General features: G+C 41.4%; 1 protein-coding gene across 1 annotated transcript in view; it reads left to right on the top strand.

Moving 5' to 3' along the window:
• Nucleotides 1-15,128, top strand: part of SLC9A2 (solute carrier family 9 member A2) — an 87,590-nt gene extending 72,462 nt beyond the window's left edge. The window contains exons 8-12 of the mRNA XM_007172119.3: nucleotides 4,856-5,017; nucleotides 9,050-9,146; nucleotides 11,381-11,512; nucleotides 12,764-12,854; nucleotides 13,875-15,128. Coding sequence (XP_007172181.3) covers nucleotides 4,856-5,017; nucleotides 9,050-9,146; nucleotides 11,381-11,512; nucleotides 12,764-12,854; nucleotides 13,875-14,245 — 853 coding nt within the window. The 3' untranslated portion in view covers nucleotides 14,246-15,128. The remainder of the gene's footprint in view (nucleotides 1-4,855; nucleotides 5,018-9,049; nucleotides 9,147-11,380; nucleotides 11,513-12,763; nucleotides 12,855-13,874) is intronic.
• Nucleotides 15,129-16,480: the final 1,352 nt, after the last annotated feature.

The raw sequence follows: 16,480 nt of genomic DNA, 5'->3' as shown, positions 1-16,480 counted from the left end.
AACTAAAATCTCCACTGTGAAAGTGTGACACAAAAGGCCATTTATCTTGGGCAGTATGCACTTTTTGGGAGGCAGGAGGTGGAGCAGAGAGCCCTAGCTGTCTGCCTCGTAACTTTCAACGTTACCCTCTGTTTTACGTCCCTGGGACCTTCCTTGTCTCCGCCAAGCCTGTGATACAGGCTTTTCTGCCTCTTGTTCTCCGTTGTTTTCACAGCCAAGCCTTTATCCATCTCTTTCTCCCTTTCAACGCAACCACTTTTCTTTCTCTCGCATCCTGTCAATCCTTTCCTGAAGTGGTAAGTGAGCGTGGTAACCCAGAACAGTTTGTTCTTTTCCTGAGGGAAGATTGGACTAAGAATTTATCCCACTCCTTCTGCCTCTACAGGGGGAAACCGAGACGTGGTGTAAGAATCAGGTCCCCAGGCCCTGGGGCAGTGGTAGGTGATGGAAGAGGTGAACGCTGTGATCGTGTGGTTTGGTCTGGGACTCAGGTGAAGGACTGAATGTCAGAGAAAGTCCGGCTCCATCGTGTGTTCCGGGCAGAGACACTTTATATGTAAGTCTGTTCCAGGCAGACACCTACAGGCACCGGGCTAATTGGACTATAAATATCGGGTTGGCCAAAAAGTTTGTGTTTTTCCATATGGAAATACCCGAACGAACCTTTTGGCCAACCCAATACTAAATGTCTGAAAGGTAATATTGTTACATGCCTAACATTTTTCTCTGCAGTGTACGTACTTTATTCAGTAATTTTATGGACCCTTACATATTTCCATGCATGAAGTTTTCCAGGTAAATTTCAAATAATTTCCTGGATTGTCAATCACACTGTACGTTGCAAGTAGAGAAGAGAAGTTACTATGGAGGGATTTGGTACTGGCACAGGCCATTTTTAAAATCGGTTCTCCTATCTCATTTCTGGTCTATACGTAACTGTTGATGTTACTAAAAATGGCATAAAAAACAAGTGATTGTTTTAGGTGTGTTGGGTATCTTTCCCTTTCCTCTGAAGTCCTTTCACTGTGGATTTTTAATGGTTCTGCCAGAGAATTCTTGAGTCATTTGATCCTTTGAGAACGAAATGAAAGGGTCATGCAGTAGGCAAGTTTCTCACATTTGGCAAAAGTTGTCTAATGATAATGAAAGAAGCCGCCTATGTGTAGCTTTGCATATGAAAGGTATGGAAATGAAGCAAAGAAGGAAAGTGGGGCGCAGTGGTTGAGAATGCCAATGCAGGGGACACGGGTTCGAGCCCTGGTCTGGGAAGATCCCACATGCCGCGGAGCAACTAGGCCTGTGAGCCACAACTACTGAGCCTGCGCGTCTGGAGCCTGTGCTCCGCAACAAGAGAGGCCGCGACAGTGAGAGGCCTGCGCACCGCGGTGAAGAGTGGCCCCCGCTCGCCGTAACTAGAGAAAGCCCTCGCACAGAAACGAAGACCCAACACAGCCAAAAATAAAATAAATTAATTAATTAATTTAAAAAAAAAAAAAAAGGAAGGAAAGTGTACTGGGCTTCCCTGGTGGCGCACTGGGTAAGAATCTGCCTGCCAAGGCAGGGGACATGGATTCAAGCCCCAGTCCAGGAAGATCCCACATGCCGCGGAGCAGCTAAGCTCGTGCGCCACAACTACTGAGCCTGTGCTCTAGAGCCCGTGAGCCACAACTACTGAGCCCGTGTGCCACAACTACTGAAGCCTGTGCGCCTAGAGCCTGGGCTCTGCAACAAGAGAAGCCACCGCAATGAGAAGCCCACGCACTGCAATGAAGAGTAGCCCCCGCTCGCCGCAACTAGAGAAAAGCCCGTGCATGGCAACAAAGACCCAAGGCAGCCAAAAATAAATAAATAAATAAAATAAATTAAAAAAAAAAAAAAGAAAGTGCACAATTCCTACACTACATAGATCAGATGTCATTGTCTTTAATGTTTATTCTTCCTTTTGTGGATCTCTAGTGAAAAGCTAAAACAATAATACTAATGATAATAATAATAATAATAAAAGTTTAAAAAGATGTTGTGTTGTTGGCAGGTGTCCTGGTTCAATGAGCTTCACATGAAATTCAAAATAAGCTTAGAAAAAAGTAGACCCAGTGTTTCGTGCACTGGCCAGTCAATAGCAAAGCCCTTTCAGGATGAATCTGTAATTATTCCTAGCCCTCCAGTATTTGGAACAAAGGGCTAGCACCAAGAATGTGGGTTAACTTTGCTTCCTTTCATAGCACAGGTGTGCCTATTAACCTCTTTGGGCTTATGGGGATCACTGTGACACATTAATTTTTTTCTCAACAAATACTGCATGCTGATTCACTTGAATATTGGCATAACAGTTACGTAACAAACCAACCCAATACTCAGCTGCTCAAAGGAACAGTCACTTGTTATTAAAGTGCTTGAGTCAGGAGGCTGAGAGTCAGCTGATCTGGGCTGGGCTTGGCTGATCTGGCCTGGTCTTGCTCCTGCTTCAGAGGGTTGGCCAGTCATCAGCTGACCCCGGCTGGCCTTTTCTGGTGTAGGTGGGGTGACTTAACTCTGCTTCATGCGACATCCACCTTTGTCCTGGGGCTGAGTCACTCTACGTACACATCCTTCTCATGGCGATGTGGCAGCACAAGAAGTGAGCTTCAATGAACAAGCCCATTAATAGCCTCTGCTCTCATCATTGTGTCTGCTAATAGCCCATTGACCAAAGCAGGTGACATTCTTGAGCTCAGCGGCAGGAAGCTGGACAGAGCAGGGCACCTCGGCCATAGTGGAAGGACATTGCCAAGTAACTTGATGTGTTACAGGGTGTGGATCCAGGGAGGAATTGGGACCAGATGATCCAGTCTGCCTACGTGCTTACGGTGCACCTGGCACTCTTCTAGGCACTGGTGAGACAGGAAAACAAACAAAACAAAAAACTGCCCATATGGGTCACTCTAGTGCTAGGAGACAGAAAATGAATAAATAAGTACATTATATAGCCTGTTAGAAAGTGATGACTGCTATGGAGAAAAATATGTCTGGGAAGTAGAATAGGGAGTTCTGGGAATGCAATTCTAATGGGATAGATAGGAAAGGCTCTTTTGAGAAAATGACTTTCAAGGAACGACTTAAAGAAGGTCTGTGAACGAGCCCTGCAAGTGTGCGGGGAAGAGTGTTGCTAGTAGAAGGAATAGTAAGTATAGGGGCCTGGAGGTGGTAGCAGAGCTGGCACATTTCCAGGACAGGAACGACCTCAGAGAGGCTGGACCTGAGTTAGAGCAGCACAGCACTGAGAGGGGCAGGTCCAAATGGTGCAGGGCCTCCAGGTCATTGTACTTTTACTCAAGTGAGGAGTTGTGTGGTTTGACTTACATTTTAACAGGATCACTCTGGCTTGTGTCGAGAGTAGACCATAGGAACACAGTGGTGGAAGCAGGGAGACCAATTGGGTCCCTGTTGCAGGAACCCATTGAGAGATGATAATGCTGGGACCAGGGTGATGGCAGGAGAAATGGTGAGAAATGGTTCGATTTTTGTGTGTATTTTAATGGTGGAACCAACAGAAATTGTTGATAGAGTGGATGTGGAGTATTACTTTGCTAGAGCTGCTTATAACAAAGTACCACACGTTGGTGGTTTAAATAGAAATTTATTTTCTCATAGTTCTGTGGGCTAGACGTCCAAGAGCAAAGTGTCAGTAGATTTGGTTCCTTCTAAGGCTGTGAGGGAAGGGTCTGCTCCAGGTCTCCTTCCTTGGCTTGTAGTGTCCTTCTTTTTACTGCTTCTTCACGTGGTCTTCCCTCTGTACCTGTCTGTGTTCGAATTTCCTCTTATAATACACACACCAGTCATATTAGATTCGGGCCCACTAATGACCTCATTTTAACTTAATCTAAATACAGTCATATTCTGAGGTCCTGGGCACTAGGACTGTAACGTATGAATTTTTAAGGGAAACACAGTTCAGGCCATAACATGGAATATGGGAGAAGGAGGAGAATCAAAGATGACAGCAGGGTTTTTTACCTGGTGGAGTTGTCACTAACTGAGATGGGGAGGACTTGGGAGAAGATCCTTTTGAGCACGCCAGGTTTGAGATGCCTATGAGATGCCCAAGCGGAGATGTTGAGCAGGGAGCTGGACACTCATTTCTGGGGTTTGGGAGAGAGGTTGGAGCTGCAGACACAAATTTGGGAGTTTTGGGTATAGAGATGCTATTAAAATCCACGAGGCTGGACAAGACAGGAGAGTGAGTGGAGGTGGAGAAGGGGACCAGGCCCGAACCCACTCCTACATAAGAGGACGGAAAGAAGGAAAAGAACCAACGCAAGAGGCTGAGAAGGTGGTAGGAGGGAACCCAGGGGAGTGTGGTATCCTGGAAGACACTGTTTTAAGCAGGAGAGGTCAGGAAAGGTGAGGACTAGGAGTTGACCACTGGATTTATTTCATGGGCGTCACTGATGACCTCAGTATGAGTACCTTCAATGGACAGTTAGAGGCAAAAGCCTGACCTGTGAATGTTCAAGAGAGAATCAGAGGAGAGCAATTGGAGAAAGGGAGTATTAACAACATTTTTGAATAATTTTGCTGAAGGGGGAAGCAGAGACATAGGAAATGTAGAAATATCTGCATTTTAATCTATAATTAGTGAATATTAGATATATGTATGTTATGGCTATATACAGAAATATACTAGTATGTGCTCTACATACACATATATATTCAGGTCTGCACATATAAAAATAAATATAATGATCAGACTAACTAAACCCTGCTACTAATTTTCTTCCCTGGGAGTAGTGGAAATGATTTTATTGGTGAAACCAGGTTTTTCTTCTTAATCCGTGGCATGTTAATTAATCGAAGCTTTGATTTTCTTTATTTCTAGGTTTAAGAAATTTGATGACAAGTACCTGCGGAGGCTTTTGATTCGGGAGAACCAACCCAAGTCAAGCATTGTGTCTTTATATAAAAAGCTTGAAATAAAACATGCCATTGAGATGGCAGAGACGGGAATGATAAGTACTGTCCCTTCTTTTGCATCTCTGAAGTAAGTCCTGTTTTGCAAATGAAAGTTAGTATTACTAAGTATGTCTTTATAGTTTTGTGAAACCAGTAATAATAACAAATTTGACTTATTTCCTAACATGATTCCTTAAGACATCACAGCAGAACAAGATCCTGGTTAAAACGTGAAAGCCTGGAAATGTGTCCATTATGTTATGTCCTGTCACGTCACATCACACCACGTCGTGTTATTGCAGAGTGGACTAGTCAGAAAGTACTTTGTCATATTTAGGATGATTATGCCTTTATGATATTTGCTTTGGGCAATTCAGTGTGTTCTGAAAGTAAAGCCTCTTTAGCACACATTTTGAAATGGAATATTTTAAGGTGTGTTATAATTTGCAATTATAAATATGCATGTAACTACAAAACTATTTCCTCATGGATTATTTGCAGAGTCATAGTTTAAGTCTTGGAAAGAACATCAGTGATCATCTCGTGCAGTGGTTCTCAACCCACGCTGTACATTAGAAATACTGTAGGAGCATTTAAATAACATGTATGCCTGGCCCCCCCCCCCAGACCAATAAAATCAGGATCTCTGGTGTTGAGGCCCAGGTATAGGTTTATTTATAAGTATATAATAAACTTATGGAAGTTTCTAATATGCATCCAGGATTGAGATGCATTGACCTAGTCTATCTCCCTAATTTTAAAAATGAGGAAATGAAGACCCAGAATGTAAAGTGACTTAAAGTCTTACAGCAGACTCTTACAGCAAATCCATAGCAGAACAGTAAATACTGTTAGCAAATTAGCAAACAAGTTTATCATGTAAGCGTCATTCCTCCTCTACACAAAAATGACAGATTACAGGTTCCGCTGATTTCTTCTTTCACTGATGAGCCTGAAGCTCATTTAAGCTAAATGTCACCTAAATCAAATGCTATCTATGGGAGGGTTGAAACAAGAGAGGAAGCTACAAATCACACCCAACCATATAAACTGTGATTTTTACTAGGACTATAGTCCCCTGTAAAAATTGTGGTAGTTTACACAATCCAGAATAAAAAGAAGGTAGTGGTCAGGATGGCTCAGAAATAAAGGCATTATACTGAATTGGAAATAGTGGTGCTTGAGCAGAATGACTGATTTATAGTCCCAGCTCTGCAAATAACTCACTGTGTGACCTTAATTTAAGCTGGTCCATCTGTTTCCCTGATGTTGAGTTTCTTCAAGTAGAAAATGGGGCTAGACTTGATCCTAAAGTTTACTCTAGCTTTACAATTTATGATCTTTCTTATGCACTGTTCCTTTTGTGCTTGCAGCAAGGAATAATTCAACTGTCCAGCTTCTCAAAAAGGAGCCATTGCCTTTGTGGTCATAGAAGAAGGAAATCTCACTTTTACCTCTGTTCACAGTTCATTTTGAAACCAGTGGTAGAAGCCAGTAAAGGCAAACGTTTAGGGTTAGGGAAAGTAGGTAACAAAATTAATGGATAGCTACATAGTTGGGTAAATGATTGCCATATTGACCATTCCATCTCTCCTGAAATGTTTTCTTTAGAGGAAGGTAGAAGCAAAAAAGGGAGGCAATAGGAAATCATATTTCTGGCAATAATGAACTGAGGGCCAGACCAACTACCTTCTGAGAAAACTAGAGAAAAAAGGACAAAATATGTTTTGCCCAAAATATATTTTAAATATCTGCTTGAAAGCTGGAGAGTACCCTTACAGTGAGGAAGGGTTTCTTGGCCAAGATTCAAAAAAGAGGGAAGTTCAAGAGGATAGAACTGGTATTTGTTGGCGTTTTCTCTCTGGAATACAGAGAATGTATCTGAGACTCTAAAAAGCTAAAACAGAGGTTTTGACAGACTAATTGGTCTTAGAGAATAAAATGGGAATTCAGAACCTACGAAGAAGGAGGAGCATTTGTATGTACTCAGCTATAGGTTTTTCCTTCAAAACCCTACACCTTAACCCTCAAAGGAAAGAAGTCCAGCCTAGAAGTATCTCAATTCATGATTGTTTAAATCATCAGAGACTGAGATTGCCTCTATCTCAGCTGCTCAAGAGAAGTAAATTTAAATCTTCTCTGGAGGAAATAATATTGTAAAGAGCGTTAAACTATCTCCATGATTTTTTTAATATATAATGTCTAGCACTCAATCCAAAATAACCAAGCATATGAGTAGACAAGGAAATGTGACTGAAAACATTGAGAAAAAGATCAACAAAACATGGAGTAATAATAGGCACAAAGGGGATTCAGATAATTGATTTATCAGACAGTGACTTTAAAATAGAAATAATAACACGTTTAAGGAAAGAAAATGGCATTGACACTTTTGGCATCCTCATGGAGATTATATAAACAAAAAATATCTAAGTGGAATATTTGAGCTAAAAATAAAGTAACTAAATTTAGGATCTCAGTTGATAGGTATAAAAACAGATTAGACATAGCTGAAGAGAGAAGTGATTAATTGGAAGATAGGACAGAAGGAAATAACCAGAATGAAGAACAGAGTGAAAAAAAGATGAAAAAGAAAGTGAGAAGTATATGGGATAGTTTCATATATATATAGTGAAAAGTTCCAGAAGGAGATGAGAGAGAAATTGGTAGAAGCAATATTTTAAGAGATAATGACTGAGAAATTCCCCAAATAGATAAAGGATATGAACTGTGACAACCCCAAGCAGATTAGATGAGGAGAGAACCAAATGAGATACATGCTAGTAACACCACTAAAAGTCAAAAATACAAAGAGAAAATCTTAAACATACTCAGAGGGAAAAAGAGACTTATTTTCTTCAAAAGAGAAAAGAAACCTGGCAACTGATTTTTCAGCAAAACCAGTGGACACCATTGGTAGCTTCAGAAATTCTGAAAAAAATGTAACTGAACCTAGAGCTCCATATCCTGCTAAAATATCCTTCAGAAAAAGTAGAATTAAGACTTAGGAACTTCTTGTGCTTAGGAACACTAGACAGCACTTCAGAGCTATACTTGGGGACCATTTAGAACAGCAAGATCACCAATAATAAGCACAAAAATGTGAAAAACATGGCACTAAATAGGCTGTGAAAAGGACATTTTTTTTACAGTTTGAGAGCTGAGACAAGGAGGCAGATGAGTTTGGCCTCATTGGGGAACGTGCATGCCCAACAACTCAAGTTTCTCTCCACTTTGCACATGTCTGTGAATGACTGGGACAGTGCAATGAGTACTGATAATGTGTTTATAAATTTTAGCAAGTAGTTGAGCTTGCAAATACGGAATCCCTGAATAATGAGGATCAATTGTATGTACATACATATTATAAATGGTGTCTTTGTAAATGTTTCTAATGAGGTATTTAAAAGAATAGGCCATAATAGCAAAATGCAGCTAAAGTTTTGGTTGAAAAAAAAATCCTATATTAATTTATGGAGTATTAGAAACAATAAAGTGATAGCATTGCAAGCTACTCTGGTCTTTCCTCCTTAAATAATTGCATGAATAGACCCTGAAAAAACTTGTGCATGATTAAACTTGTATGAATGATTTTGACACTAAAATCAATGTTTTAGATTTTTGAATTATTTAAAAATATTGAATAATTCCTAAGTGTTATTCTTTAAGATTCTTCTTCTTCTTTTTTTTTTAAATTAATTAATTAATATTTTATTTTTGGCTGCGTTGGGTCTTCGTTGCTGCGCGTGGGCTTTCTCTAGTTGCAGCGAGCGGGGGCTACTCTTCGTTGTGGTGCGTGGGCTTCTCATTGCGGTGGCTTCTCTTGTTGCAGAGCACGGGCTCTAGGTGCGTGGGCTCAGTAGTTGTGGATTGTGAGCTCTGGAACTCGGGCTCAGTAGTTGTGGCGCATAGGCTTAGTTTCTCCGCGGCACGTGGGATCTTCCTGGACCAGGGCTCGAACCCGTGTCCCCTGCATTGGCAGGCAGATTCTTAACCACTGCGCCACCAGGGAAGTCCCAAGATTCTTCTTCTTAAATGATGATATTATATCTCTAAGAAAGAAAATTGATGAATTTGATACATGTTGAATAGTAAAATATTTTTTTCTAAACTTTCACAGTGACTGTCGTGAAGAAAAAATAAGGAAGCTCACACCTGGTGAAATGGATGAAATTCGAGAAATATTATCAAGAAATCTCTATCAGATCCGTCAGCGAGTAAGAATAATTTATTTAGCAAAATATGTATTTGCCTTTGGCTAAAACTATGCCTTCAGATTAGATGCTGTCCAGTTGGGCCATTGTCCCACTGTCATGCACCCTCATCAGGTCCCACACCAGACACTTCCTTCCCTCAGACCCACCCCAGGGTCTGTCCTTTTAGGGTACTGCTCTCCTCCCAGACATCTTGGTCAAGGCTCTAGGCTGGAGGCCCAGGGAGCTGGGAGTTCTGCTACCAAAGGCTTGGAGATAACAACAACAAAAAAAGTGTGTTACCTAACGGTGAAGAAAGCAACTGATTGCTCTTTTAAAACTTTTTTAATGAAATAGCTTTTTTAATGAAACAGCTTTATTGCTTGGAAGCCTTTTAAAAATGTATTTAACCTTCTTTGTTGTTCATAAAGTGCGATCGTTTCTTCCTTTCCTGTATCTTCTGAGTCACTCTCTTCAAACCATTTCCATTTTTAACACCTCGTTCTCATAGCTTGCTAATAATACAGTTAACACTTAGGGCATACAGTTTGCCAAGCCCCATTTCTCTGCGTCGCGTGTATTACCTCTTTTAATCCTCTAACAAGTGGTGTTGTTATTGTCTCCATTTTACAGATGAAGAAACTGAGGCACAATGAGGTGAAGTGGCACAGGGACACAGCAGTTGTCAGGGGTCCCAGTCACTCACATCAGGGTCATTTCTGTGGCTTCTTAGCTGGCCTCCCCGCAGACCATCCCCTTCCATCCGACATTACGGCTGCCCCATTCTTTTCCTCAAGCCCCTTTTAACGCAGCGTCCTCCTACTGAAAATGAGACACAGCAGTCGTGGCTTTCAGGCTAAACTAACTGTTCTTTCAGCCTTCGGGATCTATTTTCAAGTTCCCCCTTCTACCTCTCCCTCACCCACCCAGACACCCACGGAGGACAGGTCTGAATTCATTCCTTGGATTGTGTTGCTCTCCCTTGCATCTCCACTTGGAATGCCCCACTCTTTTCTGTCAGTCCATCCATATTCTCCGATTTTTAAGGTTTCCCCAACCCCCTCTATGTTGTTCCCAGACCTGTCTTTGAATGGGATAGCACTTAGAGCTCCTACATGCCACGTAGTTTTAGTACTTCCTTTCATGATTTAGTATTATTTTGTTAGCTTTCAGTGCCCAACTAGATAGCCAGTTCCTCAAGGCAGGAATTGAGTGCTGTTCTGCATTACCTCTGTGTATCTCTGCTAGGTCTGATATAGTTCTGGGGATAAGGATATTCCCGAGAAGTACACGTTATTTCTATCAGAAGATGAATTTAATTACTAAATACAATTTATTTTAGGAAGTGGATTTCTCTAGAGCTCATAAAACTAAAAATATTATGCCCTGGACAGCCCTCGTTTATAAATTGTATGGCTTCAAATACCAGGACATGATCATTACTGACGGAGCCAGCAGCTTTTCTCAATTTGAAAAGAAGAAATGTTCTTGACTTAATAGAGGGCCATGGCGCCACCAAGTGGCCCAAAGTGGTGGGTTTTTATACTAGCAATTACTATGCAATAGGGAAGGTATAAGTTGACTTGTGTTTTTCCCCAGCCACTACTGATGGGTAAATACAGACAGGGTACTTCAAGGTAGTGGAAGGTGCTTGATGAATTCGATCGTTTTCTCATTTATAAAGATCACACTTTTCAATGAAAAAAAAAGTATTCACTGACTTTTATTAGAACATGAATTCTTTTTTCTTAAGTAGAGGATTTTATTGGTTGAATCAAATACATAGTTATTGAATACATGTGTGGATATATGTATTGAATATATCTATGAATAGAACAAAGCACTATATTCCCTGCAGAAGATACAAATGAATACAATACAGCTCCTGCTCTGACACATTTAGACAAGACCACCACCATCACCATCTTCATCATAGCTAGTAACAGTAGGTAATATCAATTGAGCACTTCTCTGTGCCCCACGCAGTTCTAAGGGTATCTGTGACACCCATATATCATATAGCTCTACAAATAACTTGAAATTACTACCACTGTTACCCTGAAATCGAGATTTGGTAGCACATGAATTCGTTCAAAATTTGAAAGAATGTTAACTTCTATACTTCTTGTTTTTCCCCTCTGCACGTTCATTGTTAAGTACCTATCAGAGGTGCAAAGCCAAAGAAATGTAGTAAAGTTTTGGAATTTCCGGGCAGTGATCATCGTTTTTGTAAAATGTTGCTTGTGTTTTCATTTCAGACTTTGTCCTACAACCGACACAATCTGACGGCCGACACGAGTGAGAGGCAAGCCAAGGAGATCCTGATCCGTCGAAGGCACAGCCTTCGGGAAAGCATTCGGAAGGACAGCAGCTTGAATCGAGAGCACAGGGTAAGGGGGCTTCGTGGCTCTGGGACGCAGAAGGCTTCCAACAGCAAAGCCCAGGACGGCCTTGGGGGGCTGATTCACAGGCATACTGGGATGGAGTTCATCATCACGTCTTTCCAGACGTTGCTCGGACACCTATCACGTTCCAGACACTGTCTAGGCACTTGGAATACGTTGGTGAACAAAATGACAAAGCTCTTTTCCCTTGTGGAATTCACATTCTAGTGGGGGAGAAGGCCATCAGGAATGGACAGAATAAGAAAATTATCTGTTATGTTAGATGCAGTAAGTGCTGTGGAAAAAATAAACCTAAACGGGCTGAGGAAGGAGATTGGGAGGACGGGGAAGGGTCATACAGGGTACAGTTCTAACCTGAATGGACGGGCCAGGCTTCATTTGGAGAGTCTTGTTTGACCTTTCCAGGGAGAGGGTGCAGCCTGAAGGGGGGCTGCCGTGCATGTGTGGAAACTTCTAGGAGGCTGTGTGTGTGTGTGTGTGTGTGTGTGTGTGTGTGTGTGTGCGTGCGCGCGCACGTCAGGGGAGTTTCAGATGCTGCGTGCTCAGCATTCTACTTGGTCCAGGGCATTGCCATAGATAAGGAAGCCACTTTAAAAGGATATTCTGATTGATCGATCGAACATAGCAGGCAGTGCATCTCATTCTCAATTAATGTTCTATACTGAGTTGTCAAGAGACCAAAACGGTTATGTGTGAACAATATTATTTTTTTTTACATGGGAAATGTGGAGCATTGATTAAAAGTTAAAGAAACTAGAGACTGTGGCTTTGGAAATGCCAGCAAGTTAGCTATAGTAATACTTTCTGTTATGTCATTTTCAAGATTTGTGAAAGTAAATACAACTTAAACATGCTACATTTTCCATATATCTTCCTCCCTATCCGTGTAGGTTCTAAGTCTTTTTTAGTAATGCTTTTATAAGTGGGTATTTCTGTAGCTTTTAAGAAAAGCCGTTGGTTTTCATACCTTGTTCCTAAGGGTCCCACTTTATTTGTTTTCCTTAGTAGTACTGATTTCCATGATATTTTAGGAGAGGTTTTACCTATTTTAAATAAAATGACTATTGGAAATTTACTCCCCATCCCTACAGCTCCTCACCCAGTAGTTTTGGAATCCAGAGCTAAAATTTTAATTTTTAACACCAAGGTTAGGTTTGACATAGAATTCTAAGCCTGTAACACACAATAAATGACATGTGTGTCATCTAAATAAGGTTTTCTATTTTTTTTTTACAGGCTTCCACCTCAACCTCCCGATATTTATCCTTACCAAAAAATACAAAGCTTCCAGAAAAGCTACAAAAGAAAAAGAATATTTCTAATGCAGGTATTGAATACAGTTGGAGCAAAAAGACTTTAAACTTATTTATTAGTGTTTATAAAATAGAAAAATTTTCCTTCTTCTTTTTTAAGGACAATGAGTTCAGTCGTTTGCAAATCTATAATAATAATAATTTGGTGACCTTTTATTAGTGTTGCATCCTTTTGGAATGGAGTTCTGTGCACGTTATATGTAATTCAATCAGTTATTTGATTCTATTCGATATAGCAAAAGCAGATGTCACCGTGTGTGGTTGGTGAACAGGTAAATAGAAAGTTGTCAATCTTCAGAGGTTTAAATTTAATTCTATAATTCTTACAACATTTCTAACTTAAATGTTCATAATAATTTTAATATATTTTCATAAAGGCAACTATATAATTGACTTCTGGCTGTAATTATTAAAGCTTTGACATGACGGCTAATACCTCTTCATTTGATGGTAATCTTTATGTAGATTGCAAGCCATATTGGTGTTTTGACCATTTTATGAAAATATAAAGGAAATAAAGCTGTGCATGAGATTGTACATCCTAGATCAGGACAAGAATCTTCATAAGAGCAGCTAATTATTGATCTGTTTACCGTGTGCCAGACACTGAACTGAGCCCCCTGGGGCCGTTCGGATGGGGCAGGTGAGCGAACAGGTGCCGCCAGGTGGTCTCCGTTTGACATCCAGCTCCACCCCTTACTAATATCTTTTGAACCTCAGTTACTTCATATGTAAAGTGGGTGATTATTCAGTAGATTAATGCATTTAAAAGTGCTTAGGACAGCGGCTGGCACACGGGAAGCTCTTCAGAATTAGCAAGAGTACACGCTTGTGGACACGTGTGCTCACGGGACTTAGGCACGTGCCCAGGACTCAGCCGGAGTCGGGGTGCGCCCTCTGGCCTCCCTGCCCGAGCCCCAGAGCCCCAGCGAGGGCACAGCAGGTGCCGGACCCACGAATGTATTGGCCAGTCGCCTGTCACACCTTCTCCCTAAAAGGCCCGCCCACGCTGTCCTTCTTTTGCTCCCTGGCAGGTGGCAACGGCAGTGACTCAGACCCAGACGTCGGGACCACCGTCCTCAACCTGCAGCCCCGAGCCAGGCGCTTCTTGCCAGAACAGTTCTCAAAGAAAGCCCCCCAGGCCTATAAAATGGAATGGAAGAACGAGGTAGGAGCTGATTCCGGGCCAGGGCAGCCCTGCAGCTCCCCAGCTGCCCACAGCAAAGAGGGGGGCCCCCAGGCCCCAGGTGTGCTCTGCCAGCCCCTCCTCTCCAAAGGCCACTTTGGCTCCGTGCGGGGCGACCGTATGAACGAAGGCATCCGACCCAAGGCGCCACCTAGGCTGGTCCGAAGGGCATCAGAACCTGGAAACCGGAAAGGTCGATTCGGGAGTGAGAAGCCTTAATGGAAATGGCCAAAGCAGACCCGGGGGGACCGGCCCTGCCCAGCTGTGGCTGGTTACCCAGCAACCTGACACAGCAAGGGAATCCACTTCCAACCCTCTATGCATCTAAATACTGTCCTTGGGTGGTAGAGCCATGCCTTTGATCCATGGGGTGAATGCTTATCCCAAGAAGAAGAAAATCAAAGAAACAGAAGCCCCATAAAATATCTCATATGACCTGTTGCTAGCAGTTGTATTCTTTGCAAGCCTGAAGAAAAAAAAGCCACGTGTGCCTGTATTGAGCTTGAAGGACAGAACTTGAAATTTTTAACACACCCTTGTTGGTGAAAGTTTTAATATATACATATATGCCTCAGATTTTATTTATGAAAAAATATGTATATCTGTAATTAGTTTTTCAGTGAATGGCACTAAAAATACTCAGAACACCTTTCCGTGGCATCCAGGGCAGCTCCTAGAGGATGGGGGGCCATCAGCTCGGGGTGGTGTTTCCTGATCCTTAGCTGATGCCAGTTAAGGAAAAAGCACAGCATGGAGCAGAGACCCCCGAGGACGGCAACAGCCAGAGCATCTAGGCAGAACCTCATGGCCTGGCTCCCAGACTGCAGCGCCTATGAAATGATGAGAGTCAGCTGGTTTTCAATTTGTTCCTTATTTGACCTCATTGATGTCGTTTTGGGTGACAGACATCTAGATTCCATCTCCCCGTCGTGTTTAAATGGTACAAAGAGAAGGGCTGTGTGGGTGAAACCAGCTTATGCTGTATGCCAGACTCAGAGCCAGCTTGTGATGAAGTCTGGCCTCACATGGTGGGTGTGGAGATGACAGGGCAGCGCCTGCACAGCTGGCTGCCGGGTTTTATATTGTGCAATACTGGGAGGAAGATGCAGGAGATCCCCTGTCACGCCCACCTGCAGCCACCTGCTTTAGACCTTTTCTGTAGCACATTCTAGAACTTTGAATCCAGGACAGAGGCTCCAAGCAGACAAGGATAAAAGTAGGGATAAACAATATTCCAATGTTTAACAAATTGGTGAGAATTCAGGTTTTGAATTTTATGCAGGAAGCACTTTGGAGAATGTGGGAGTTCTCTTTTTTTTGCACTAGTCTGTAATTTGTTACCTCTCCACCCTCAAGAAAGTAGTAGCTCAAATTCTTCATCTAAAAACGAATTCTACTCATCTGAGTACTTTTTAAAAGTACAGCAGAAAGACAAGAAGTGGAACATAATCATTAAAGATTAATATTGGAATCTCTCAGACTATAGATTTTATTGGCCTGTCACTTTTCCCAGAAAAACCCCCTCTTTAAAACTTGACTAGAACAAGACTCAAAATTTCTGGGTTTAGGTATGAGATGAAGCCACTCATGTAGTCCCTTGGATTCACACCGGAGATACAGCAAAGGAGACAAGTGACCACATACAATTGCTGCAAAAATATGAATAAATTAAACAAAAAGATCCGGTACTTAGAAATCCTCAGCCGTAAATCTTATCCCTTCCTTCTTCCTCCACCAACGTGAAGTAAATCTTCTACCTTTTTTTCTCATGTTTTAAAATCTTGGAATACTGCTAGATTGTTGGGCATGAGACAGAGGGAAGGGTAAACACACAAGGTACAAGTTTAAAAAGTGCACGATTTCTTTCCCAAACTCTCCCAGGTTGATCAGTGGAAAGCAATGTAGACGTAATTTGAAAACTACAAGTTTAGGACCCTGTGCCAAAATTCTTAATTTTAAATGGAAATATTTATATATTAAAAAATATATATGTGTTTCATCTGCTGGAAATAAATTAACTTTTAATTTAGAATTTTCATTATAGGACTACGATTCATCAAGAGATGTGATGTATATTCTTGAGAGTTTGAAGACTAAGTTACAGTTTATGAAATCTGAAAAGGAAGGTTGAAATGTAAAATGATCTTAAAAATGAATTTCCTGATTTTTCTTGGTGTCCTAGATTAATAAATATTAGAAGGAGTCTAACGTTCTGGAACGGAAGGAGAAAAACATGGAAATGTTTATTATGATAAACATTCTTGTTAAGCACGTAGACCAAATTCAGCTTTCACCAATTAAAAGTCAGGTAAAACACTTGGATGACATTGTGTAAATTTCTAAAAAGGAACACTTATGTCATTTTATCTTTATTATCAGTTTAAATTTTTCCTTATCTGTGGAATGATAAAATCGATGAAAAAGAAATTTGACTTTAGTTTTTTCTCTGTACCT

Source organism: Balaenoptera acutorostrata, chromosome 12 (genome assembly GCF_949987535.1).
Source record: "Balaenoptera acutorostrata chromosome 12, mBalAcu1.1, whole genome shotgun sequence".
NCBI classification, from domain to species: Eukaryota; Metazoa; Chordata; class Mammalia; order Artiodactyla; family Balaenopteridae; genus Balaenoptera; species Balaenoptera acutorostrata.
The sequence above is the reverse complement of the archived record's forward strand: the minus strand, read 5'-3'. Positions and strand labels throughout refer to the sequence as shown.